The sequence below is a fragment of the Perognathus longimembris genome, chromosome 3 (genome assembly GCF_023159225.1).
Source record: "Perognathus longimembris pacificus isolate PPM17 chromosome 3, ASM2315922v1, whole genome shotgun sequence".
NCBI lineage: Eukaryota > Metazoa > Chordata > Mammalia > Rodentia > Heteromyidae > Perognathus > Perognathus longimembris.
In genome coordinates this window covers 81312702-81340510 of record NC_063163.1, presented here as the reverse complement: position 1 = coordinate 81340510, position 27809 = coordinate 81312702, and the positions used below count along the sequence as shown (strand labels likewise).

The window sequence follows — 27809 nt, the reverse complement described above, 5'->3', positions numbered from 1 at the left end:
TTAATAATTTGTCACTGGCCCCCTTACATAGTGGGTAGGAAGGACAATGTCCAGCTGGGAACAGCATGTCCCCTGACCCAGTTCCCAATCCCGTTCCTCCATGGGCTCCCCAAGTCCCTGCTAGAGAAGCTCCTTGGGGGGGGGGGGCACCTTACCTGCTGGTGGGTGAATCGGGAGCAACTTGGCTGCCACTGGTCTAAGGGGGCGAGGATGGTGCCATTGAGGGCCTGGCTGGACGGGGGTGGTGGAACGGGGGGCGGCACTGCAATCTCCTGGTAGGTGTGGTTTCCAGTTGGGTAGGAGTAGGGGGGTTCCTCGGAGAGGAACACAGGCCGCTTGGAGATGTGGGAGGTGGTAGACTCCAAGTCCGCCAGCAGGGCGTCTGCAAAGAGCAAGTATGGGGAGGAGGTAAGTGCCAGGCCTCCTGGAAACTTTCCAGGGTCAGTGCCCCGCCTGCCTATACCTCAAGAGCTAATGATTGCTGGGCACCTGCCCCACCCAGGGGAGAAATGACTAGTCTTAGGATAGGAAGCTGCCAGCCCAGCCCAGCAAAGAACTGGCTCCTAAAACTGTTCTCTTCTCCCTCAGGCCCAGCCTGAAAGTGCTTGGGACTCTCCTACCTCTGGGTGTCAGGCTCCTGGCTCTGCTTTCCTCCTGACAGAGCTGTGCTGTCAGCTGGGGCAAATGAGAAATGCCTGCCTGGAACTCCAATTCCGCAGGGCACCAAAGAGAATGGGTAGGAGGGACCCAACGTCACAGGGAGGGGCCCAGCAGTGCCAGGACCTCACTGAACTCTCGGTGCTTAGGCTTTCTCAGCCCAAAGAAAGGAGGGGTCCTTCTCCTCTCCCTGCCCTGGAACACCTTTCCTCCTGACCAAGCAGAAGTAGAACTCCAAGCTCCAAGCTCCAAGCTCCTGAGGCTCCAGGATATGGGGTAAGGTGTGGGGGGCGGAGCTTTGAGCGAAATGGTGCAATAGACCCTATCCTCTTGGTTGGGGGTGGGGGCTCGCAGGTCTGCTCTGCTGCTCTGCTGGCTGTTTTCCAAAGCCTGGCAAGTAGCCCAGCCCCAGAGACTCCAAGGCCCCATTACACTGCTTTTTTAACAGCAGCACGGGCCCTCGAGAACAAGCTTCTGTTACCTCAGCCCCCAGCAGCCAAGTGAGAACCCTGTGCCTCCAGACAAGAAGGTTACAGCTGGGGCTGGGGATATGGCCTAGTGGCAAGAGTGCTTGCCTTGTATACATGAGGCCCTGGGTTCGATTCCCCAGCTCCACATATACAGAAAACGGCCAGAAGTGGCGCTGTGGCTCAAGTGGCAGAGTGCTAGCCTTGAGCAAGAAGAAGCCAGGGACAGTGCTCAGGCCCTGAGTCCGAGGCCCAGGACTGGCCAAAAAACAAACAAAAAAAAACCAAGAAGGTTACAGCTAGAAGGGCAAGGTTGGGAGCTGCTGACCTTCTCACCTCCTCTCTCCCTATCCAGGACCCTCCTAGTGCACAGCCTAGCCAGCTCCAGGTGCCATACCCTCATTCCTGCTATGTTCCCAAACCTGCTCACTCTCAGATCCCCAATAGTCAAAAAGGCAATGGTTGCACTTATTCCCATTTGCTAGCAAGTCATTGCACTAGGTATTTATATATATGGTCCCAGCTGATCCTGCAAATAACCCAAAGGGCTGGAAATCTGTCCTCCTTTCACAACTATGGCTGCAGAGCTTGAGGCGTAGGGAGAGCAGGACCCATGACTCCTCAGAATCTACAAGCCTGCAAGAAGCTGCTGTGACAGCAAGATGACCTCAAATTTAAAGTTTGATGCAGGAATGGCAAGAAGGTCCAAGCTTTGAGAACTGCCAGTTTAATCCTTCCTTGTAGTGCTGTCCCCAGTCCCACTCCCACCCAGAGAAGAAGGAAGCAAGGCTCTTACCCAAGCCTTACCCTTGGGCCACACCTTCCACTGGCTGCCTGTCCTGATGGCCTACCCTCCTAGGCCAGCCACAGCTACTGGTGACTCCTGCTCAGATGGTCCTTAAGAACTCCTGTCCTGAAGTTCAGTTCCTACAGCACCCTCCCCTTCAGGTCCTTTAGAGGAGGTCTGACTTCCTGCCTCTAACAAACCGGAACTACAGAGAGTCTAGGAAACATCAGAACAGGAACTAGTGTTGAAGGCCAATCCCAGTGGTTTCTCTAGGGCCACACCTGCTACCTTGGCTCCACAGTATCCCTACTTCCTCTGGGCCTAAGCCCACAAGGGTGAGGTCCCTCCTCCTCCAAGATGGGCACAGCCAACCAGGAAACCTCACAAGACTACCCAGAGCAGGCAACAAGTGCAGCCCTGGTCGGACTGACTGAAGCAGTGGTAACCTGTGTTACCCGCCTTCCTCCCCACAAGGACACTAGTAAAGCTGAGGTCCAGAGGCAGCCCTGTCTCCTGCTGCCAAAGCTAGATGAATGACATTGCTGGTCTCTGAACACAAGTCTCTCAGGTTCTAAACACTCAGCTGAAGTCAGACGGTCAGCCTTTCCTGCTAAGCACTCTGTTTTTTTGGTTTTTTGTTTGTTTGTTTGTTTTGCCAGTCCTGCGTCTTGGACTCAGGGCCTGAGCTTCTTTTTTTGCTCAAGGCTAGCACTCTGCCACTTAAGCCACAGCGCCACTTCTGGCCATTTTTTTTCCTATATACGTGGGGCTGGAGAATTGAACCCAGGGCCTCATGTATACGAGGCAAGCACTCTTGCCACTAGGCCATATCCCCAGTCCCCCTGCTAAGTACTCTTAAACCAGGGATTCCATTGCCCACTCTTCAAACCTCTTTCTGATTTCCACAGGTCCTTTTCAACAGATACCCAAATTGATTAGACTACTGGCTGAGGGTGCAGTCCTAGGGCACTGAGACAACAGACGACTAGTTCTAGGAAAGATGGGTAGTGGAAAAGTGATTGGCAGTCCTGGAGTGAAGCCAGACTCTCAAGTTCAAGTCCCAGCTCCTCCACTGATTACCCAAGCTGCACAGCAAATTACTCAGCTTCTCTGAGCCTTCCTTTGCTTGTTAAGTTGTGGTGCATTAACTGACCCCTCAGTAACAGTGACGTAACAGATGCAACTGCAAACATCTGAACTTACTTGCTTTGCGAAATCCAGAAGAAAAAAAAAAAAAAAAGATCCTCCTCCAAGAAGGGTAGGATCTGGGGAGATGTGGACAAGAAAACCTTCACCAGAAAAAAATAAAGTAACATTCCAAGTACAGCCCATGCAGATATCAAGAAGGCATATCATTTCCCAATTTTCTCCAAACAATTTTTTAGCTGAGAGAGGAAGCCCAGCACAGAATCTTGCCTGATGATTTGGACAGGACTTGGTGTCACTATCCCCCAAGACACCCATGATGATGCATCCAATGAAGAGAGGAGTACAGGAGGCAGACAAGGGGTAGACTCTGAGCTCTACTTTGAATTCTGAAGGCTGCTGATGCCAGACATTTCCCCACAGGTTGCAAATGGTTAAGGGACAAAGTCCCCTTGCCAGCGTGGCTTGAATAAACAGAGGCAGGAAGACAGCCATTGAAAGCAGCCCACTAGCAGATGAAGCCTCATCCAGAGAGGCTCCCCATGGTCAATCACAGTTTCAAGCTCCTGGCACAGCTCAAAATACCCAAGGGGGTGGGCTCAGAAATTTTTTCTACTCATACCCCAAGGAAAGTGTCAGAGACTACTGGAACCCTGAAACACACTCTCCCTTCCTACAGGGGAGGACAGGTTCTGAGTACTCTTCCTGGCACCATCTGAAGGCACTAATTTAGGCTAATGAGGCCTCAAATGTTCTTCAGCATCACTCTATCAGACTCTGGGTCCAGACTGAAACCATCCAAACTCAAGTCACTCTGCAGGAAAAAGCTCTTTTGGGGGTTTTCATCTTCCTTTTGTTTTACTTCTCAGGGCCAACAGAAATAGGCCCTGGCACTTGCACCCACAGGGGAAAGAAAGCCAAGGCTACCGAGATGATAAAACCTGGGGGGAAGCGAGGAGATTAGGCAGGCTGTCTCAAAGCTAGGGGCAGTCTATGTGGTGCAAAGTCTCCAGCCAGAACACATGGCTATTTCCAGCTAAGGATGAGGTGTAGACATTTGCCACTAACCACCAGGGGGCACCATTGTCCCATCAGCTTCCTGCCTCTGAGAGGGTAATCTCAGAATTTCCAAACTAAATTGGGGAAGACCCTGGGCGCTCCTAGCCACAATGAGGTTTTTGTTGTTGTTGTTGTTTGTTTTGTTTTTTGGTCAGTCGTGGAACTTGAATTCTGGGCCTGGGCGCTGTCCCTGATCTTTTCAGCTCTACCATTTGAGCCACATCGCTACTTCTGGTTTTCTGGTTAACTGGAGATAAGATTCTCACAGACTTTCCTGCCTGGACTGGCTTTTAACAGAGATCCTCAGATCTCAGCCTCCTGAGTAGCTAGGATCACAGGCATAAGCCACTGGTGCCTGCTCACAATGAGTGTTTGTTTTTTTTTTTCAAAAAAAAAATTTTTTTGTTTTGTTTTTGGCCAGTCCTGGGGCTTGGACTCAGGGCCTGAGAACTATCCCTGGCTTCTTTTTTTTGTTCAAGGCTAGCACTCTGCCACTTGAGCCACAGCGCCACTTCTGGCCATTTTTTTCTGTATATGTGGTGCTGGGGAATTGAACCCAGGGCCTCATGTATACGAGGCAAGCACTCTTACCACTAGGCCATATCCCCAGCCCCCACAATGAGTTTTAATCCTAAGAAAAGTTGGCTGAGTTGCAGAAGTGGGTGCCAAGACCTTGGGGCTGTACTTGTAACATACTATCTTTTAGAGGTGCAACCCGGGTAACATGTATTTGTTCACCAGCTGTGGGGGGGAAACATTCCCTTATTTCCAGTGCTCTTGTAAACATGATGCTCCACTTCCTGGCTTTGTCTGAGCTGAGCAGCAGTGACACACAGTGCAGAGGCCCTTTCTTACTCCTGAGCAACCACTGCAATCCTCTGGAAGTAGGTGGAAGCCTCAGATCTGTAACCTTGAAAGGGTTAAGAAGCTGACATCCCCAGCCTGCAGGGAGAAGAACCTGAGTGGCCAGTCTGCCCGCATTCCAAATGCTGCAGCTGTCTGTGCCCCTCAAGTCCCCACAACAGCCCTGCAGAGGGAATCTCCAGTCCCCTCATCCCCACAGCACCCTCTGGAGAACCAGGCTGGCCCACTAATGCCTAACACTCAATAAAGTGCTATAGAGAATCAGAAGGGTTGAGGGTAGAGCTAAGTCAAGAGCCATGGGTTTAGTAACTAGCACAAAGAGAGAGAGAAAGACAGACTTAGAGAGGCTGACAGAGGGAAAGAATGAACATGGGTCAAACATTTCCACTCCCACTTTAAGTGGAGCAAAGAAACAAGTAAGAGCCCTTTCACAGCCAGGCTTCCTCCTACCTAGGCCTAGCCACATCTTCATATATGATAAGGACTGTCAAGACCAGAGGCCTAGTGCTAGACAGTGCCAAGTGAGAAGAGATCCAGTTTCACTCAGGATGGTTTAGTGTGACAGGGGAGGAGGGAGGGAAACACAGACTCAGAGCTTCCATTCTCTCCTCCCAGGTTCTAAAGATACTGGACTTTACTACTTGGATGCATGCACACGTGTGTGTGTGTGTGTGTGTGTGTGTGTGTGTGTGTGTGTGTGCCAGAGCCACACATCCTATCCAGTAGTTCCAGTAGTTGAACTGTTTGGATGCGTTGCCCTGAACTGAAGGGTTAGTGTCTCACTTTCCTCTCCTGCCCCATAAAGAATGACCATTTTACTCACAGGACTAGCAGTATGTGAGAAAGCAGCCAAGTACTACTCACAGTTGTAATCCTAGCTACTCGGAAGGCTGAGATCTGAAGATAGAGGTTTGAAGCCAGCCCAGGCAGGAAAGTCCATGAGCAGTGGTTCAATTGGTAGAGCACTAGGCCTTGAACAAAAAACTGAATGACAGTGCCCAGGACCTCAGTTCAAGTCTCAGAACCAACACACACACACACACTAAAGTGCCCATTTAGCACAGGGCTTGAAACAGTACAATGTCAGTAACTTGGAGGTGCAAGGCCAGGGAGCTCCTTCACAGGAAGTGTTCAGCCCTTGAAAGAAAAGCACCTCCCTCCGTAGTCAACATTCTAAGCAATCCTGATCCAGCAGGGAGGGCCCCATTCTGGCCCTTGGAGAAAAGTATAGCACCAGATCTCTACTTCTGAACCCCTGGCTGGGAGAGGGCTAGGACAGGTAAGAGCTCTGGGCCAGCTTTCTCCTCTCTTCCCAGGATTGGCAGGCTGCCCTGCCTGATTTCTCAACCACCTGACCAGACCTCAAGACTCCAGACCTTCCAGCTTCAGCCCCAGGCATTATGAGAGGGATGGTGCTCTAGCCAAGAAGAAGACTCACTCCACCAGGCCTTGTATTCTTTTTTTTTTTTTTTTTTTTTTTTTTGGCCAGTCCTGGGCCTTGAACTCAGGGCCTGAGCACTGTCCCTGGCTTCCTTTTGCTCAAGGCTAGCACTCTGCCACTTGAGCCACAGCGCCACTTCTGGCCATTTTCTGTATATATGGTGCTGGGGAATTGAACCCAGGGCCTCATGTATACGAGGCAAGCTCTCTTGCCTCTAGGCCATATCCCCAGCCATGGCCTTGTATTCTTGAGGCCTGGAAGAGGCCCACAGCAAGCATACTCTTTCAAAGCCCTTTCTGTAGGCCAGCTGGGCTGTTTTCATAGCTGTAGGAGGGACCTATCAGCTTCCTTTGGAGCTGAGAAACAGGAGGCAGGAGCAGCAAACAGCTCCCAAAACCCCCACACAGAGAGCAAGTAACTGCCACAGCTCCAGTCACTGTCTGTGACTAGGATCACTGTCCATGACTGCAGCCACTGTGCTTGCCAGTGGTGTCATGTGAAGCTCAACTACCAAAGTCCCTGCCCTCAGAGCACCAAGAAAAGCCCAGCCTTAAGACCCCCGCACCTCCCGCATCCTGTTGAGTCCAGAACTGTGGGCACAGGAGGATTCGGCCACAGTGCTGATCACCTGAGCAGTCCTGGTGGCAACCAATGTCACAGAAGCAGCTGGGCCCCTTCAAGCTGGGTAAGCCAGGGTTGTTTGCAGTGAGTGGGACACAGCTCTTCCTAAGGAAGAAGCAATGTAAACAGCAGGACTAGCTCAGGGATAGTCTCATCAGGGCCCCTTTGGTGAGGCTCTTCCAGATTAGGAAGAAGAGAGCAGGAAGGCAGCCCCGCCCCCCCCACCTCCTTAGCCCATCCTCCAGGCTGGAGCACTTGAGCTGTTAGAGCAGAGGTAATCCAATCCGCAGCAGGGTACTTTTACTGGGTGAGTAACTCCCCAGGAATGGGGAGCTGGGTATATTTATCCTGATAACCATCCTTCCAGTCCTGGAGGAAAGGCAGATTAGTGGCCAGTAAGGGGCAATCCACAATTAGACCAGATCACTCTGCTGTCACCAAGCCCAGGGACCTAGGGCCTAGACTAGGGACTAAGCTCCAGAGGGTCCTCCTCTACTAAGCTGAGTTCTTGTCGATGATCTCTCCAAGAATGAAGCTCCAGAGAGCAGGGGCCATGTCTACCTTGCTCAATGCCATATTCCCAGCAGCCAGATGAGCAGCTAAGTGACATAGTGACCAAAACAAAAGTGGGTAGAATGGGCGCCTGTGTGTCACGCCCCCCCCTCTCTCTGGATGTTTTTTCTATCAGTGAACAGGCAGAATCTGATCTGTTACCATTCCCGGTAGCAAGCTCTGAGGAGGGATGATGATTATGGATGAGATTTACATGGGACCTTTGAGCTCTGGAGGAATTTGTCCAAATTCAAGAAGCTGCTATTATCTGAATTCCCAAAAGGAACTGCACTCCTCAAGGGGATGGATGAGAAGCAATCAATACCACAGTGTCATTTAAATATTTAATAGTCATGCCTGGACGTTATGAAGACTCAGCCACCAATTCTCCCTTGCTGACTCATGCTCCACTCAACAGGAACTGCCATCTTACTCTATCCCCAGAGGAAGTGTGGGCTGGGGTGACACACAGGAAAGCAGGGCAGAGGCATTTTCCAACCTGCTGTGGGGGAAGGGGAGATACCCACTTGATAGGGTGGCTCTTTCCCCGTTCCCTATGAACCAGAGGCTGGTCCGTCTGCTGCCACACCCTACCTTGAGAAGCTGACACATGAATGTGCCAACAGGTTCACTTTATCAGGTGTCTGGCTTGTGCCCAAGGTCACAGGGCATAGGTAAGTGGAGATCCAAGAAAATAAAGACTGAAAGGTAACTGTGATGGTCACCCTGAGCTCTAGGCATACACCCTCTGCGCTGGGCTCCCTGGTTCCACACATCATCCAGTGGGTAGGTCCCTGGCTTTCTTATCTGATTGAACTTTGGAGGTTGTGCAGTGGCAGGTAATAGAATATGGAGAGGGGTCTTTCTGAGCATGAGCACAACATGCTTGCCCTCAGCCACAGTTCAGGCTGTCAGAGCAGTTGAGTCTCACACCATAAACAACTAGTCTTCACGGCCAAGATCAGTGGGCCCCTCCTTTCTGCAGAGGCTCCAGAATTCCAAGGATGCATTTTCCTAGTCACATTATAGTTACCTCTTCAGCTCACCCGGAGACTCGGCACCTTTTTAGGTCAGGTTGAGGGCTCTATTCCAGGCCCATTCCACAGTTCCTTCAATGGGTAAAACACAGATTCATATACAAAAAGATAGACAGCCTTGAGCCCAGGAGACACATGTGCTGGAAATGTCCTCAGCTGTTCCAAATCCACTCCAGGACCTTCCTGCAATCTGGGCTCTTCCAGGCAAGGGGGTCTGTTGCAAAGCAGGGCGGCTCCTTGGGCCTCTCCCCTTGCTAATCACCAACAGAGGTTAGGAGGGGCTCAGCAGTGAGTCATCACCAGCCCCACAGAGACCCAAACAAAAAGTTCAAAAGTTTGCTTTTTGTTCCTGGGATGAGCTGTAGTCTTGTTTTTTCTTTTTGCAATGTTTATTGATTTCATGGCACCCCTTTTCAAGTTCTGCCTAGTGAACCCAGCCCAGAAAAACTATCTGGTCAGTTCCCTCTGATTAACTTTCCTTCCTCTGATTAACTTTCCAGTCCTCACATTTAACTGGCCCCAAGTCTCACTAACCCTTCACAGGGCCTCTCCCCATTTCATGTGCCACCTCTTCTTCAACCAACAACATGGACTGGCATTCAAATCCACACACAGCCACTCACTCCAGTTCTGTCATTGCTACCCTTTTCTGCACACATCACTTGTTTCAGCTTCCTGGAAACCTTTTGTTTGTTTGTGTATGCCAGAAGTGAGGCTTGAACTCAGGGCCTGGGCACTACTCCTGAGCTTTTATTCCACTCAAGGCTAGCACTCTACCATTCAAGCCATGCCTTCACCTCCAGCTTTTTTGGTTAATTGGAGGTAAGAGTCTCACAGACTTTGCTGCCTGGACTGTCTTTGAACTGCAATCCTCAGATTTCCTAAGTAGCTAAGATTACAGGCATGAGTCACCAGCACCCTGCAATAAACGGTTATATGTTTTAGGGAATATTGATAGGAAAAAAGGTCTATTTATGTTCAGAACTGGCCTATTTTCATTGTCCTATTTTTTTTGGGGGGGGGGGGCGGTGCAGTCCAGGGGCTTGGACTCAGGGCCTAGGCACTGTCTCTGAGCTTCTTTTGCTCAAGGCTAGCACTCTACCACTTGAGCCACAGTGCCACTTCCGGCTTTTTCTGTGTATATGGTACTGAGGAATTGAACCCAGGGCTTCATGCATGCTAGGCAAGCACCCTACCACTAAGCCACATTCCCAGTCCATTGTTCTGTGTTTTAGAGATTTTTTATTTCCAGTCCTAGGGATTGAACTCAGAGCCTGAGCACTGTCCCTGGCTTCTTTTTGCTCAAGGCTAGCACTCTGCCACTTGAGCCACAGCGCCACTTCTGGCCATTTTCTGTATATGTGGTGTTGGGGAATTGAACCCAGGGCTTCATGTACACGAGATAAACACTTTACCAGTAGGCCATATTCCCAGCCCCTCCTTGTCCTATTTTTTTATATAGAGGACCAAATATACTTACTCAACAGCCTCCCTGCCTACAGAGTAAGGGGAGAACCCCTGGAGTTAAGACAAGAATATAATTTCTTGTCTTAAAAAAAATATCTAAAACAGGGCTGGGAATATGGCCTAGTGGTAGAGTGCTTGCCTCATATACATGAAGCTCTAGGTTCCATCCCTCAGCACCACATATACAGAAAAGGCCAGAAGGAGTGCTGTGGCTCAAGTGGCAGAGTGCTAACCTTGAGCAAAAAGAAGCCAGGGACAGTGCTCAGGCCCTGAGTTCAATCCCTAGGACTGGAAATAAAAAATCTCTAAAACACAGAACAATGGACTGGGAATGTGGCTTAGTGGTAGGGTGCTTGCCTAGCATGCATGAAGCCCTGGGTTCAATTCCTCAGTACCATATACACAGAAAAAGCCAGAAGTGGCGCTGTGGCTCAAGTGGTAGAGTGCTAGCCTTGAGCAAAAGAAGCTCAGGGACAGTGCCTAGGCCCTGAGTTCAAGCCCCAGGACTGGCATGCATAGATAGATAGATAGATATCTAGATAGATAGATAGATAGATAGATAGATAGATAGATAGATAGATATAGATATAGATGAAGTGCTAGCACCTGAAAAATAAATAAAATAAAAAATACAGAACAAGAAGAAAAAACAGTGAAGAAGTACAGCAGTGGAGCACACTGCACAAGCCATGGAGGAAAGTAAACTAAGCGATCTTTGGGTGGAGAGGGGAGGGAAGGAATAGGTGCAAGTGAGGAATAGATGATACTGTGCAATAGAAAATGCACTTATTATCTGATGTATGTAAAGGTAACCCTACTGTATATCATCTTTAAAGCAACAATTTTTTTTAATCTCTAGAAAGAGGTTCCTCACCCCCCACAACTAGTCTTCATTCTGCACTTGACCCTCTCATTGCAACCTGTCTTTAGCCAATCTGGCATCTCTGCTTTCCCCGCTGTGTCCTATACCCTCAATTCTGACTCTGCCTCACCACCACCACCACCACCACCACCACCACCACCTTTTATCCAGAATACACATATATCCAAGGAATGGAAGGAGGCCAAAGACATAGAAAGCCACCTGGGGACAAATACAGAACTCCTTCTGAGGGGGTCAAATTTACACAAGAGCAAGACATTTAAATCACTGTCTTTAATCAAAAGCCTACAGGATGGAGCCAAATACAAAATGCAAATGAGACTGTGAGATAGACAGGCTTCCAAGAGGCTTTTTGCACAAGCATTTGGGGACTTTGATGGATGGTTTTTCACACCACCACAAAGCCCTCACTGTCCACACATAAAGCCACCCCTATCCATACCACAGATTTGGCTGCTCTGGTGTGGCTGGGAGATAGGGACAGTCACATAGCTCTTTGTACTCCCTCTGGTACCCCACCTGCCTGGCAGTATGTTAGAGTAGAAAGGATGGGCCACTAGCCTGTTGAGAATTTACTAGATCATTCTGGACTTGAGTTTACTCAAGATACTGCATATGGCACATGGTGAGTAATGAATGAAAAAGTATGTGAAAGTCATCATGGTGGCTGGGGATGATAGGAACGTGGGCCTCCCACTCTGATACAGGGGAGACACACGATAAACTCACATCACTGATTTTCATCTTTCTGCAGACAGGGAGAGGGAGGGGCTGGAGCCAGGAACTGCAGCCAGGGATCCTGGGAGCTATGACAGGCCGTCACTAACTTGGGTCTTCTTGCTGAGCAAACCGCTGACCTCACCCCTCTGTGTCTGGGGTTCATTCCAAGTCCTCCTTGAAGAATATCAGCTGAGCCAGCCAGCAGCCTCCAACTCTGCCCAGCAAGGGCAGAGGAACACAGAGAAACTCCAGAGGTTCAGGGCGCTCCCCACCTCTACTGCCTGCTGGGAAGTCACAGCTGCCTGGCAATCCTGTCACTTTGATTCCAGAGCTGCCCAAGCTCCACAGATGAGCCCAGAGAAACAAGCCCAGGAAAAAGAACCCAGGAGAGAGGAGCCTCTGCCCCTACCACAGGGGCTCAGAGCTCCAATGCCAGCCTCCATTAGGGAGACACACAGGGACCAAAAGCAGGGCTGTGTGGCAGTGAAAGCTCAGAAGGGAAAGAGTGAAATAACCCTTCTTAACCATCTCCTAGGAACCTTGCCCCATGACCCCGTTTTACAGGTCAGGGTACAGAGAGAGGCTGGGTGCTGTCCAATCAGTGAATGCTACAGACAGGCAGAGTTCTCCACAAGGACAGCATTGACTCATCCATCTGAGGACACCCCATGGAGAGAAGAGAGACCACACAGCAACTGTCCCTTACACAGTTGTCACCACTCTCCAGTTCTATGGCTCCAGTTTCCAAAGCACCATAGAGGAAACAAAAAAGACAAGCCATTGGCTACCCCACCACTGCCTACACTGGCCTATGTCCTCTTTTACCCTCCTCCTTTTCCTCATGCTCTGCCTTAGGCAGAGCCTGGGATGAACCTTTATGATGACACAAGGGGCTCAAAAATTCTAGGAGCTGGATACTGGTGGCTCATATCTGTAATCCTAACTACTTAGGAGGCTGAGATCTGAAGATCACAGTTTGAAGCCAGCCCAAGCAGGAAAGTCCACACTGCTCTTACCTCCAATTAATCACAAAAGCTGGAAGTGGAGCTGTGGCTCAAGTGGCAGAGTACTAATCTTGAGGTAAAAAGCTCTGAGACAGTACCCAGGCCTGCACAAAACAATCCAAGAAGGCTGGAACGGAATCTAATGTATTGTTGTGTGGTATACAAGTGTGTTCCTCCTGAGCTCTATTCCTATCACTGCTGTGATATGTATGGTGGGCACCACCATACAAGAAAGGGATGCTCCAGGCACAGAGCTGCACCCTCACAAAGGTAGCACAAGAATCTTCAGAAGGGGCTGCTGGGAAGGTGGCCTAGTAGTAGGGTGCTTGCCTAGCATACATGAAGCCCTGGGTTTGATTCCTCAGCACGACATATACAGCAAAAAGCCAGAAGTGGTGCTGTGGCTCAAGTAGTGGAGTGCTAGCCTTGAGCAAAAAGAAGCCAGGGACAGGGCTCAGGCCCTGAGTTCAAGCCCAGAACTAACAAAAAAAATAATAATAATCCTCAGAAGACAGGGCTCCACAGTGTACACACAACTCAGCCAATCAAGGGAGAGACAGAGACAACTGGCTGACCTGAAATCCCAGCCCAGAATCTACCTGGATGTTCCTATGCCACACGCAAGCACTACTAAGCAAAAATATAGGTGGTGCAGGTTTCTTCCTGTATAAATACTGTGCTCATCTGCCCCATGCCTAGGGTCTGCACTCGGAAACACAGGTTGAGCAGGGAGTTGTCCTCAGCCTCTGGTTCTGATGTGCTGCCCATCAATTATGAGGTGTGCCACTACCTGTCCTTGGCTATGGATCATCAAGTATTGACCTGTGCAGCTAATTTGCATTTCTACTCTCAGAAAATCAACTGGTGTGGGTTCAAGATGACTCCATGATGGCCCCACCCACTGTGTTCCAAGAGCTTTCTTGAATAAGAGAAATCTGGGAGGTGCTTGGTACCCAGGACACACCCTTCGATTCTAGTTATGGAGCATAACAGGAGTCAAAAAAAAAAAGAAGCCCACCAAGTCTAGGGCTGAGGTCTTGGATGGAGCAGATACCAGGCCTCATGGGTATAATGAGCAAAGGAACCTGAGGCTCAGGCAAGCAACAGAAAAGGTTCTAGGGCTCCTGCTTGGCTTGGTGTGGCTGGACTGGCCTCCCAGCTGGCTACACTAGGAGACTGATGGGGATAGGGAAGGACAGCAGCCACCCCACCCTGAATTGGGTTGTAGTGCAGTAGACAGTCTGGGGCTCTGGGAATCCAATCCAGCACAGCCAAGACGATGGCAACAGCAACATCCAGCTATAATGCCCAGAAATATCACATAAGAAGTCCCCATTTCACACCCAGGGAGCATTCTAAAAGTTTCGTTTGGAAGTTGGATTTTGAATGGTAAAGCAGTATCAGAAACAACACTCTCAGGAAGATACATGCAACTGTTTTGAGTAGACTCTCCAGTTGTGCCACTGAGTGCTAGTTTGGCAGTGCTTTGTTCTCTAAAACCCACCTTGGGTGGGGCCATGCTGGCCTGAGCCCTCAATACCTGAACTCCTTATTTATGCTCTATGCCAAGCATGGAATGCAGTTGTCTTGGATGTTCCTGGGTCAATGGGACAAGAAGCCCACTGCTTCTACCCTTGTGCAAGAGTGCAGTTCAGCGAGTCTTGGTCAGAGCAAGACTGTCAGATGGGCTGCTTCTTCTGCACATCTTGAGGCCCAGATAGGAAGCAGTCACCACAGAAGTGATCAGCTCATACAGAAGTGAGCTCACCAAGCACTGGTCACACTACTGTTTCTTTTCTTTTTTTTTTTAACACTACTTTTTAAAGAGTGGAAGATTCAGCCAAGCGCAGATCGCTCACACCTATAATCTTAGCTACTCAGAAGTCTGAGATCTGAGGATCACAGTTTGACCAGCCCACAGGCAGAAAAGTCCAGGAAATTTATCTCCAATAAACTCCAAAAAAAAAAAAAAAAGCAAGAAGCATAGCTGTGGCTCATGTGGTAGTGCACCAGCCTTGAGCAAATAAGCTCAAGGACAGTGCTCAAGCTCCAAGTTCAAGCTCCAGGAAAAGCATGAGGGGAGAGGGGAGGGAGGGAAGGAAGGAGGAGAGAAAGAGAGAGAAAGCAGAGAGAGATGAAGTTTCTTGTTTTCGAGGTTTGAAGCCAGCGTGCACAGACAAATCTAACTTACCGCCAATGCATCAGCAAAAACCTGTAAGTAGAACTGTGACTCAAGTAGTAGAGCACCAGCTGGGGTGGGAGGTCCTAAGAGCTCAAGGCTCTAAGTCCAAACCCCGTACCAGTATGTGTGCGTGTACACACAAAAGATAATTTGTTTTTGTAATTTATTAATTAAAATTTTTTTGACAAGGTGTTGTGCAAAATGGTACAGTTACATAGTAGGGCAGTGTGTACATTTCTTGTGATATCTTACACCCTGTTTTTCTTTCCCTTCCCTAGGTCAGGTAGACATATATACAATACACAATGTACCAAGAACATATACAGTAGCTACGTGGCCTACGCCCAAGAAAATTCGCCTAGGGCTTTAAATGTAATGTCGACATTAGACAATATGTTGACAGTAGTCTTATATGAATGTACATACATAGCTTTTGAGCTATTGTATTCCACTGAGAGGTCAATTTTTGACCTTTATATGTTGAGTAGTTGTTTGGTTTTAGTTACATAATGTTGGGTCGCTGCCCCAATCCTGTGGAAAATACCATTTGACAAGCAGTTTTTGGTTTCACAGACCTGGTCTCTACTGCCTCTCCGTCACCCCATCTTAACAGTCATATATCAGGGAGATCATGCCCCTTTGTTTTGTTTTCTGTGTTCTAGGCTTGTCTCGCTCAACATTATTTGTTGAAGTTCTGACCATTTCCCTGCGAATAACAATATTTCACCATTCCTAATCGCTATGTAGTATTCCATTGTGTATAGGTACCATAGATAATTTTTTTTTTAATGCAGCTGGGAATGTGGCTTAGTGTAAATGCTTGCCTAGCATGCATAAAGCCCTGGGTTTGTTCCTCAGCACCACATAAACAGAAAAGGCCAGAAGCAGCACTGTGGCTCAAGTGCAGAGTGCTTGCTAGCCTTGGGCAAAAGGAAGCCAGGGACAGTGCTCAGGCCCTGAATTCAAGCACCAGGACTGGTAAAAATAAATAAATAAGTAAAATAAAAAATGATGACAGGGTTTTTCAAAAGCAACCAAAATTCTGATCTCTCTCCCTGATTTCAAAGATATTTCAAAGTTCAAAGAATCACCAAGTGCAAATATCCAGTGACCCTGTGCCAGAGGTGTGGGGAGCTCAGTGCACAAGGCCAAAAGGAAGAAAGGCACTGCTGATCCTCCTGGAATATGGTCCACAAGCCAACCTCCCATCTCCACAAAGCTCCCAACAAACATCTGCTCCCAATGCTAGCAGTGTGAACTGCTCTGGTTCCCACCATCCTCCCTGATGACTCAGCTCAGCCTCCACCCCTGGGACAAAAGGATTGTCCATTCCCCTGTCTACCCTGTGCAGGGCAAAGGGAAGAGCTCCACCCACCCCACCCCATGACTTCTGGGGGAGCTATGAATCACTTAAAAATCACACACACAATGTTGTGTGGGGGTCCTCACCACTTCACTATAGGAGAGGGATCCCAAAAGTCACAGCTCAGAGGAGACAGGACTTCCCCACAGGGAAATACTACCCTGCTTCATGGCTTGGACCTTTGAGGACAAGTCTGATCTCCTGAGGCCAAGGCTGTCCCATCTTCATTTCAATCCTAATTGGGGTTTCTGGATCAGGACTTGTCTGTGCCCTGGCCAGCTCTCTTCTCCAGAGAGGCCATCATAGTTCAGAAAAAGGGTAGAGCTTCTCACATCTGCCTCACTGTTCAGCCCTTCCATCCCTCTATCTCTCTCAGAGGCAGCCTCACCTTTACCACTGGTGGCTCCAATTCCATCTTCCAACAGGAGCTGAGCAGACAGGGAGAGTGTCTGCCCCCAAGGAGCACTAACTAATGAGAGACCATCATAAGCACAGAGTTCACAGACATCAGCAGAAGGGCAGAGGGAGGCAGAGGGAGGCAGAGGGAGGGCTTTCCAGGAAGAAGTGAGAAACAACCTGGGTAAGTGCCCAGACAGAGCTAGCACTGGAACTCAGAGCACAAGTCTTGGTGTAGTGGAGGGGAGTCCAGGGCCCAGAGGCTGCAAAGAAGCCTAGACTTACAAGGGCAGCCACAGAAGGCAGTTGGGTGAACAGAGCAGGACCAGGCCTGCCTTTGGATCACTCAGCCAATGTGTACATGCAGGTGAGGAAGAACAAGAGTTACAATGCTCTAAATGAAATGAGGTAAAATCAACAAGACCTGGTAAGCCAGTGGATGGGGAGGAGGGAGGAGTGCAGGATGCTCCCCACATTTGTTTCCTGCAGGACGGAACAGGCACCAGATGAGCTAAGGGAGACAGGAGGGAAGCAGGGCCCCCAGGGAAGGTGGTTATGAGATAGGCCATGATGGAGAGAGCATCAGATCAAAGACCAGCAGAGCCACAGGGTGATGATGGGGAGGGGAGGGAATAGATGACAGAAGAGCCTTTCTTTCCCTTGCCATGTTTCCTATGAATTTGTCAGGAGCCTGGAAAGTAGCAATTTGATTGGGAAATGATACCAGTGAGGTGCCAGACTTTGAAGTCAGGCCCCACCACGTGAACCCCATTTTAGAATCGAACCCTGAGCCAATCAGATTTGTACCCGTGTTCTAATCTTGCTTGCACAGCTGATTGTTGTAACCTTGTTCTTTGCCTTTATAAGCCCTGTATAATCACAGCTCGGGGCTCCCTCCTAACCTCCGCTGTGTCGGTGGGTAGGATGAGGCCCGAGTTGGCAGCTCGTTAAATAAAGCCTTGCCTTGCTTTTGCATTTCGGAGTGTCTGAATCTCGGTGGTCTTTTTGGTGGTGGTCTTGCGACTTGGCACAACACCAGTTCCCATTCCAGTCTGCTCTTCTGCTGAAAACAGGTCTTCTTGGCAGGCTTTGGAGAAGCTCTCCAGGCTGCATGCAATCCCAGGAATTCTCAGAGCACTTGGGAATACCAGGCTCCCTCCAATGCCTGCTCCCATCTGCACTGAAGTCTGTCTTAAAACTCCCCCACAGGGCTGGGAATATGGCCTAGTGGCAAGAGTGCTTGCCTCGTATACATGAAGCCCAGGGTTCGATTCCTCAGCACCACATATATAGAAAAAGCCAGAAGTGGTGCTGTGGCTCAAGTGGCAGAGTGCTAGCCTTGATCAAAAAGAAGCCAGGAACAGTGCTCAGGCCCTGAGTTCAAGCCCCAGGACTGGCAAAAAAAAGGAAGGAAGGAAAGAAAGAGGGAGGGAGGGCAGGCAGGCAGGCAGAGGGAAAAACTAATACTGAGGGGGAAAAAAATTCTTCCCTCAAGAGAAACTATCCAGCAGGAGGAGTGTATCCAAACATCCTAAAATGGGGACATCCTCTCAAGAGCAAGCTCAACACCACCTGGGGAGGATTGTTTCTGTAAAGCAATGTGTAGCAATTTGAGGCACCTGCAGATGGTTTCCCCCACTATGTTCCCTAAGAGGTCAGCAGTAACCAAGTTCCCTTAAATTTGTATTTAAATTGAAATACCAGACAGCCAGATGCACAATAATCTCACTACTGATGACCCTTGTGTGTAACAGAGCAAGCCAGTTTTAACCTAGTAGGTGCCTTCATTGCTTATAATAATTAAAAAGTTGAATGCTAAAAAAAAAGAAAGACACAGGGACCAAATCGCAGTCAATGAACTCAGTATGCACTTGCTGCTTGCTCTTCCCATACAGCCTCCTATCTTCATACCAGGAGGAATCCTCATCCCCCAGGCTCACACAGCATAGTGTGTGACAAGGATAAAAAGGGTCCACTTTGCATAGGCAAGAAAAAAAAAGTTTTTGGTTTCATGCTGGTAGCCTCTTCTGTGAGAAGCCGCCAAATATTCTTATAGAATGGCCATCACCATGAAGGATGAGGGTCTGGGGCTTTTCTAACTACCTCAATAAAGTAAAGTTAAACAACAAAGAGCCAGTTTAGAGACCATTCCCTCTAAGGAAACCCTAATACTATCTCATTTTCCACACATAGTTTTCAGCCTAGCCTTTGTGCCCTTTTTTTTTGGGGGGGGGGGGGGGGCGGCAGTGGGAGTGTAAGAAAGAAAAGGACAGAGAGTACTGGTACATTTTTTTTTTTCTTTTTGGTAAGTCATGGGGCTTTAACTCAGGGCCTGGGCCCTATCCCTGACCTCTTTCACTCAAGGCTAGCGTTCTACCACTTTGAACCAAAGCACCACTTCCAAGTTTCTGATGGTTAACTGGAGATGAGTCTCATGGACATTCCTGCCCAGGCTAGCTTTGAACCACCATCCTCAGATCGCGTCCTCTAAGCTACGATTACAGGCATGAGCCACAAGAGCCCAGCCCAGCCAGCTCAGCTGTATAAGAGTCTTATCTCCAATTAACCACCCCAAAACTAGAAGTGGCACTGCAGCTCAAAGTGGTAGAGTGCTAGTCTTGAGCTGAAGTGCTCAGGGACAGAGCCCAGGCCCAGAGTTCAAGCTCCATGATCAAAAATAAAAATAAAGTTAAGGGCTGGGAATGTGGCTTAGTGGTAGAGTGCTTGCCTGGCATGCATGAAGCCCTGGGTTCAATTCCTCAGCACCACATATACAGAAAAAGCTATAAGTGGTGCTGTGGCTCAAGTAGTAGAGTGCTAGCCTTTAGCAAAAGAAGCTCAAGGACACTGCCCAGGCCCTGAGTTCAAGCCCCAGGGCTGGCAAAAATTAAAAAAAATACACCCAAAAAAAACCCATACAACTTTGAAGCCACATACCTGTAATCCTAGCTACTAAGGAGGCTGAGATCTGAGGATCATGGTTCAAAGCCAGCTGAGGCAAGAAAGTCTTTGAGACTCTTATCTCCAATGAACCACCAGAAAACTGGAAGTGGTGCTGTGGCTCAAGTGGTAGAGTGCTAGCCTGGAATTGAAGAGCTCAGGGACAGCGCCCAGGCCCTGAGTTCAAGCCCCATAGCAAAAAGAAAAACAAACAATTTGATCTCCCACCGCCCCTAAACTGCCCAGTGAGGACAGGCAGGGAGAGGACAGACAAGGGAGCATGCTTATACCCATCTGCCTCTCCTGAGCATCAAGCAGAGCCTCACATGTAATACTTGCTCTGTAGATGACAGTGAACATGAATTAATGACCTCACTGGGCCATCTGCTGCTGAGGTCTTCATGTCACCTCCTGGTCCTCCATAGCATTCAGTATGTACAAAGCACAAATGGGGAGAGCAACATAGAAGCATCAAGAACCACCTGGCCTAGGGCCTCCCCACTCTTCCACCCCAGGAAATGTCCCATCTATTACTACTCCTACCCTAAAAAAATAAAATAAAAATAAAAAACTAGGTGGGAAGTAAAGATCAGGAAGTCTACAATCCAAGGACAGCCCAGACACAAATTTAGCAACACCTCATCTCAACCAACAAACCAGATGTGCTAATGTACACGTTTAATCTCTAATCTCAGAGACACAGGAAGCATAGGTCTGAGACCAGCCCTAGGCAAAAATATAAGACCCTATTAAAAAAAAAATCCAGGAAATACTCCACAAGACTTGGTGGCCAGAGCACAGCCCCTTGTAGGCACTTAAGGTTTCAGCTCACTGTGTGGCCTGCTTGGCTTTCTTTGCAGTGGAGGAGGGGAGCTGGAGCTGGGTTAGGTGGGATCATTGCTCAAGAATGAGGCAGTGGGAGGGAGTTCAGGCACCAGAGAAGGTTAGGGCCTTGGGCTAAGCAATATCTCATCTTGGAGCTGTAGACAAGGGGGAGGAGGGCATTATCAAGTGACCCAATAAGAAAGAACAAGGAGAATGACAGCTTCAGTGTCAGGGAGGAGCAGGGCAAACAGGAGATGTAAGCAGGAAGTGCACTGCTGGAATGTGTTAGCAACACCCACTGTGGGCTCCACAGCCCAGATAGCATCCTTGATAATCAGGACTGCCCCAGCCCCACAGAAGAGATGAGCCACAAAGCATGCTCCAATTAGCCAGGCTCAGAGGAACACCAGCCAGGGAGGAAGTCTCAGTTTATAAGAAGAGAAAGAGAAACTGAAAGGAAAGGAAGAAAAAATGGTGTTTTCCCAACATGTCAGTACATTTCTTTAGGTTTTATTTTAGTTATAGTGCTAGGGATTAAACACCAGGCCTATCTTCTTTCTTTCCTTCCTTCCCACTTTCCTCCTCCTTTTCCCCTCTCTTTCTTTCTCTCTCTCTCTCATCAGTCATGGGGCTTGATCTCTGGGCCTCTGGGCTCTGTCCCTAAGCTCTTCGGGCTAGTGCTCTACCACTTGAGCCACAGCACCACATCCAGTTTTCTGGTGCTTAATTGGAGAGTAAGAGTCTCACGACTTTCTTGCCTGGGCTGGCTTTGAACAGAGATCCTCAGATCTCAGCCTCCTCAGTATACTGAGTAGCTAGGATTATAGGCTTGAGCCACTGGCACCCAGCTTTTTTTTTTTTCTTCCCCGTCCTGGGGCTTGAACTTAGGGCCTGGGCAATGTCCCTGAGCATCTTTCAAGGCTAGTACTCTACCACTTGAGCCACAGCACCACTTCTGGCTTTTTCTGTGTATGTGGAATCGAACCCAAGGTTTCATGCATGTTAGGCAAGCCCTCTGTCACTAAGCCACATTCCCAGCTCGCATGCGCTCTCTCTCTCTCTCTGCAGAAGGCTGGCCTTGAACTTTTGAGTTCAGGGGATCCTTCTTCTGCCTCAACTTACCTAGCAGTTGAGTAGCACATGTAGTCCCAGTTACTTAAAAGACTGAGGCATGTGCCACTGTGCCCACATTACTTTCTTTAGACTTCAAAGGTTCCCTTTTACAAAGAAACAAAAGATGCCAGAAATTCTAAATTTAAGGACAAATACACATAACTGTGAAAGTTGATGACAACATTCACACAAAAGTTAGGAGAGAAAATGGAAATTTACTGTTACAAACTTGGTTTGTTTGGGGTGGGGAGGGGTCTTCTTTGGTACTGGAAATCAAACCCAGGGTGTTGCAAATACTAGACAAGCATTTTACCACTGAGCTACCACCCCGGCCCAATTTTGTAACATTGTTAGATTAAATATGAAATAGTAAGATGTGATTCAAGACTGACTACAAATCACAGAGCAACCATTAAAACAGTGAATTGATGAAGTACAGCTAAATAAGCCAAGAGAAGAGATGCTTTTTCAATGCTGAGGATTGAACCCAGGACTTCCAGGGCTCTACTAGTTGAACACACACCTAACCCTGACAAAATAAGAACCTAGAAAACACTCAATGAATTAAAAGGCAAGGAAAGAGGAACAAAGAACAGATGGTACAAGTAGAAAGGAACAGCAAGATGGCAGACTTAGATTCAACCATATTGATAATTATTTTAAATGTAAAAATCTAAAAGACAAAGATCATCAGACTAGATAAAAATGAAAGCTTCAACATGCTGGCTTAAAAAAACACTATAAAGCAATAGAGAAAGATATGCCATGCAAGCATTAATATCAGAAAAGTTGCCTAAACTAGACGCCAGTGGCTCATGCCTGTAATCCTAGCTACTCAGAAGGCGAGATATGAGGATCCCAGTTCAAAGCCAGTGTGGGCAAGAAAGTCAGTGAGGGGCTGGGGATATAGCCTAGTGGCAGGAGTGCCTGCCTCGGATACATGAGGCCCTGGGTTCGATTCCCCAGCACCACATATACAGAAAACGGCCAGAAGCGGCGCTGTGGCTCAAGTGGCAGAGTGCTAGCCTTGAGCGGGAAGAAGCCAGGGACAGTGCTCAAGCCCTGAGTCCAAGCCCCAGGACTGGCAAAAAAAAAAAAGAAAGTCAGTGAGACCCTTACCTCCAAATAACCACCAGAAAACAGGAAGTGGTACTGTGGCTCAAGATGGTAGAGCATTAGCCTTGAGCTGAAGAGCTCAGGAACAGGGCCCAGGCCCAGAGTTCAAGCCCCACCGACAAAAAAAAAAAAAAGGTTGCCAGGTACTGTTGGCTCGCGCCTGTAATCCTAACTACTCAGGAGGCTGAGATGGTGGTTTGAAGCCAGCCCAATCAGGAAATTCTATAAGACTCTTATCTCCAATTAACCACTAGGAAACCACAAGTGGCACTGTGGCTTAAAGTAGTAGAGTGCTATCCTTGAGTGAAATGGTTCAAGGTCAGTGCCCAGGTCCTGAGTTCAAGCTCCACGACTGACAAAAAAATTAAAAAATAAAAAAGTCACAAACAGGCAAGGGCCAGTGTCTCATGCCTATAATCCTAAACTCCTCAGGAGACTGAGATTTCAGGATCATGGTTCAAAGCCAGCCTAAGCAGAAAAGTCGGTGAGACTTTTATCTACAATTAACCACCAGAAAACTATAAGTGAAGCTGCGGCTCAAAGTGCTAGAGTGCTAGCCTCAGCAAAAGAGCTCAGGGTCAGCACTGAGGCCCCGAGTTCAAGCCCCACCAGTAACACACACAAGTCAAACATAGGATAAGGTTGTAGCTCCATAGCAGAGTGCTGGCCTAGCATGTACAAGACCCTGTTCCAGGGGCTGGGAATATGGCCTAGTGGCAAGAGTGCTTGCCTCCTACACATGAAGCTCTCTGTTCGATTCCCCAAGCACCACATATATGGAAAACGGCCAGAAGGGGCGCTGTGGCTCAGGTGGAAGAGTGCTAGCCTTGAGCGGGAAGAAGCCAGGGACAGTGCTCAGGCCCTGAGTCCAAGGCCCAGGACTGGCCAAAAAAAAAAAAAAAAAGACCCTGTTCCGTCTCCAGTACACACACACACAAAAAAAATGTAATAGGCAAGCACATGAGAAACAAGGCAGGATCCCTTCAGATTCCCTTGAGTCTAGGAAGTAGAAGCCAGTCTGGGCTACACAATGAGACTGTCTTTTCAAAAGAAAAACAAAAAAAGCTAAGCAAGAGGTCTTGTGAGGAAGACTGTAGGCAGCTGCTAGAGCTCAGGAGCTGCCCTTGCCTGCCTGGCTGCAGCTGCTCACTCTCACCCAGGAACAAGTCAGTCTCAGTCAGGGTATCACACCACAGCCAAAGCTTTGCAAGATACCATGGAACCAGAGGTGGCAATTCACAGAGTTAGTATGACTCCATCAGCCACAATGCAACAATCCTGGAGAAGGTAAGTGCTCATTTGCTCAGAGTACGAAGGAACAGAACCTCAAAGTGAAGGCCAAGTTCAGATGCTCTGAGAACCACTGCACAAAAAACTCCTGTGGAGAACATTCTAAGATGTGGGATTGTTTCCAGATGAAAATCTGCAGGCACAACCTGACCTGCACAGTTCTCCTCAGGTCATTAAACAGATGACGCCATCTGAACTGAGCTGGGAATCTATTGCCTGCCCAAGTCACCACTGCAGGTGCTCCAATCACCTTATTTTATTTAAGCCAGTATCAAAAAAGAACAAAGGAGGAGGGGAAAGAAAAGGGGAGGAGAAAGAGAAAGGAAAGCTAAGCTGAGGTGCTTTTTTTTTTTTTTTTTTTTTTTGCCAGTCCTGGGGGCTTGGGACTCAGGGCCTGAGCACTGCCCCTGGCTTCTTTTTGCTCAAGGCTAGCATTCTACTTCTTGAGCCACAACACCAGTCCTGGCCTTTTCTGTTTATGTGGTGCTGAGAATTCGAACCCATGGCTTCATGCATGCTAGGCAACCACTCTACCGCTAAGCCACATTCCCAGCCCCAAGAAGTGCTTCTTTTTTTGTTTGGTTTTGTTTTTTGCCAGTCCTAGGTCTTGAACTCAGGACCTGAGCACTGTTCCCTGGCTTCTTTTTGCTCAAGGCTAGAACTCTGCCACTTGAACCACAGCACTACTTCCAGCTTTTTCTATATATGTGGTGCTGATGAATCGAATCCAGGGCGTCATGTATACGAGACAAGCACTTTACCACTAGGCCATATTCCCAGCCCCAAGATGCCGCTTTCTTTTTTCTTTTTTCTTTTGTTTTCTTTTTTGCCAGTCCTGGGGCTTGGACTCAGGGCCTGAGCACTGTCCCTGGCTTCTTTTTGCTCAAGGCTAGCACTCTGCCACTTGAGCCATACCTCCACTTCTGGCCATTTTCTATATATGCGGTGCTGGGGAATCGAACCCAGGGCTTCATGTATACAAGTCAAGCACTCTTGCCACTACGTCATGTTTCCAGCCCCCCAAGGTGCTTCTTTTGGTAATAGATAAAGTAGACTTCTAGACAGTAATAGTCCTAGAGGTAAAGAGGGACATTCACGATTATAGGAGGGTCCCTTCATCAGAAGACATAATCGTTCCAAATGCAACACAGCCAGTAACAGAGCTTCAAAGGAGAGAAAGCAAAAGTGAACAGAACTGGAAGAAAAAAGAGGCAAATACATACATACTTGTAGCTGGACATGGGAGGTTTCAACTCTACAACTGAGAACACTCAGGAATTGAAACAAGCTCTTCACAAGGAAGCCAAAGAGAAAAGCAAATAACACAAAAACTAACTGGCCAGGAGGACAGAAGACCCACGGGTGGTTGATATGAGGAACAAGAGGAAGTTAAGGTCTTTGCTCACTGAAGTCCAGGGCATGGGGACACAGCAGAAATGCCCCTCCCTTCTGCACAGCCCACAGACCTCCCTGCCGTCCCCCTCCCCAACATACCAGCTCAAGCTTCACTTCCCAAGCATGGCTGCAGTCCATGTAATCTAGGCAGGAATCAGTGTTCAACACACCTCTTCCTACACACCTAGCTGAGGGTTCTCTCCATCACTGAATCCCAAGCACACTGCCTATGATCCACAGATGACTTGCACACACACAAAATGCACACATACACATGCCTGGCTTGTAGTCCCCCCCGCCCCGCCCTCCACAGAGGTAGTGTATGTATCACCCTTCCACGTGACAAGTATTTTCACATTTTTATTTTCAAAAATTAAAAAAAAAAGGGGCTGAGGATATGGCCTAGTGGCAAGAGTGCCTGCCTCATATACATGAGGCCCTAGGTTCGATTCCCCAGCACCACATATACAGAAAATGGCCAGAAGTGGCGCTGTGGCTCAAGTGGCAGAGTGCTAGCCTTGAGCAAGGAGAAGCCAGGGACAGTGCTCAGGCCCTGAGTCCAAGCCCCAGGACTGGCCAAAAATAAATAAATAAATAAATAAAAGCCAGGCATTGGTGGTTCATGCCTGTAATCCTGGCTACTCAGGAGGCTGAAATGTGAGGATTGCAGTTTGAAGCCAGCTTGGGCAGGAAAGTCCATGAGACTCTTATCTCCAAAAACCAAAACAAAACAAAACAACAACAACAAAAAACAAACAGATGTGGAGCTGTGGTTCTAAATGGCAGAGCACTAAACACACACACACACACACACACACACACAGAATAGATAAATAAAATTTTAAAAACACTCGAGGAGCTAGGAATATGGCCTAGTGGCAAGAGTGCTTGCCTCATATACATGAAGCCCTGGGTTCGAGTCCTCAGCACCACATATATAGAAAAGGCCAGAAGTGGCGCTGTGGTTCAAGTGGCAGACTGCTAGCCTTGAGCAAAAAGAAGCCAGGGACAGTGCTCAGGCCCAGAGCTCAAGGCCCAGGACTGGCAAAATAAATAAATAAATTTTAAAAAACAAAAAACACTCAAAACCTATTTTGAGATGGCAGTCTTAGGCAGAAGGCCAGTATGTAAAATAGATACAAAGTGAGCAGCTCTGAACAGACAAAAGCCTAATATCCGTCATCTACAGAGAACTCAAGAAACTAACCCCCTTCAAACCTAGTAAACCATTAAATGGGCAAAGGAGCTAAAGAGAGACTTCACAGTAGAAGAAATAAAAATGGCAAAGAAACATATGAGGAAATGTTCAACATCCCTGGCAGTAAAGGAAATGCAAATAAAAACAACCCTGAGATACCACCTCACTCCAGTTAGAAGGGCCTATACTCTGAACTCAGGAAACAACAGATGCTGGAGGGGATGTGGAAAAAGAGGACCCCTTCTCCACTGTTGGTGGGAGTATAAACTAGGTACAACCACTTTGGAGAACAGTATGGAGGCTCCTCAAAAAGCTCAGTATAGACATACCCTATGACCCAGCCATACCACTCCTAGGCATCTATCCTGAACAACAGGTCTCAGGATACCATAAAGACATCTGCACATCCATGTTTATTGCTGCACAATTCACAATAGCCAAAATATGGAAACAACCCAGATGCCCCACTACAGATGAATGGATCAAAAAATTGTGGTACCTATACACTGGAATACTACACAGTGATTAGAAATGACAAAATATTGTATTTGCAGGGAAATGGTCAGGGCTTGAACAAATAATGTTGAGTGAGACAAGCCTAGAACACAGAGAACAAAGGGGCATGGTGTCTTTTATATATGACTGTTGGGGGGGGTGGTAACAGTAGAGACCAGGTCTGCAAAATAACAAACTTCTTTTCAAATGGTATTTCCACATGTTTGGGTCAGCGACTTTACATTATGTATCTAAAACCAAACAACTACTAAACAAACATAAAAGGGTCTAGGATAGACCTATCAGTGAATCACAATAGCTCAATGGCTATGTACACATGACTATATAAGACGAGGATAAGTAAAAACAACTCCAAGAGAAGGACACAGGAGGGTTCTATTGTTGTCGTTACGTTTAATGTTCTACATTTAATTTCCTTTCGCATACCCTACGTGGTTACTGTATATGATTTTTGGTACACTGGATATTGTATATATGCCTACCTGAACTAGGGAAGGGAAAGAAAAATGAGGGTGTAACAGATACCATAAGAAATGTACTCACTACCTTATTATGTAACTGTAGCCCCTTTGCACAATACCTTGTCAATAAAAGTAATAAAATAAAAAAAAAAAAGGGCTGGGAATATGGCCTAGTGGCAAGAGTGCTTGCCTCATATACATGAAGCCCTGGGTTCAATTCCTTAGCACCACATATATAGAAAAGGCCAGAAGTGGCGCTGTGGCTCAAGTGGCAGAGTGCTAGCCTTGAGCAAAAAAAAAAAAGCCAGG

The 27809-nt window shown here is 48.0% G+C and overlaps 1 protein-coding gene across 4 annotated transcripts in view; it reads right to left on the bottom strand.

Moving 5' to 3' along the window:
* The window catches only part of Pxn (paxillin), a 52161-nt gene that overhangs the window by 10897 nt on the left and 13455 nt on the right, over nucleotides 1-27809 (bottom strand). For all 4 annotated transcript variants that reach the window (XM_048342845.1, XM_048342843.1, XM_048342844.1 and 1 more), the window contains exon 2: nucleotides 156-382. In XM_048342845.1, coding sequence (XP_048198802.1) covers nucleotides 156-382 — 227 coding nt within the window. The remainder of the gene's footprint in view (nucleotides 1-155; nucleotides 383-27809) is intronic.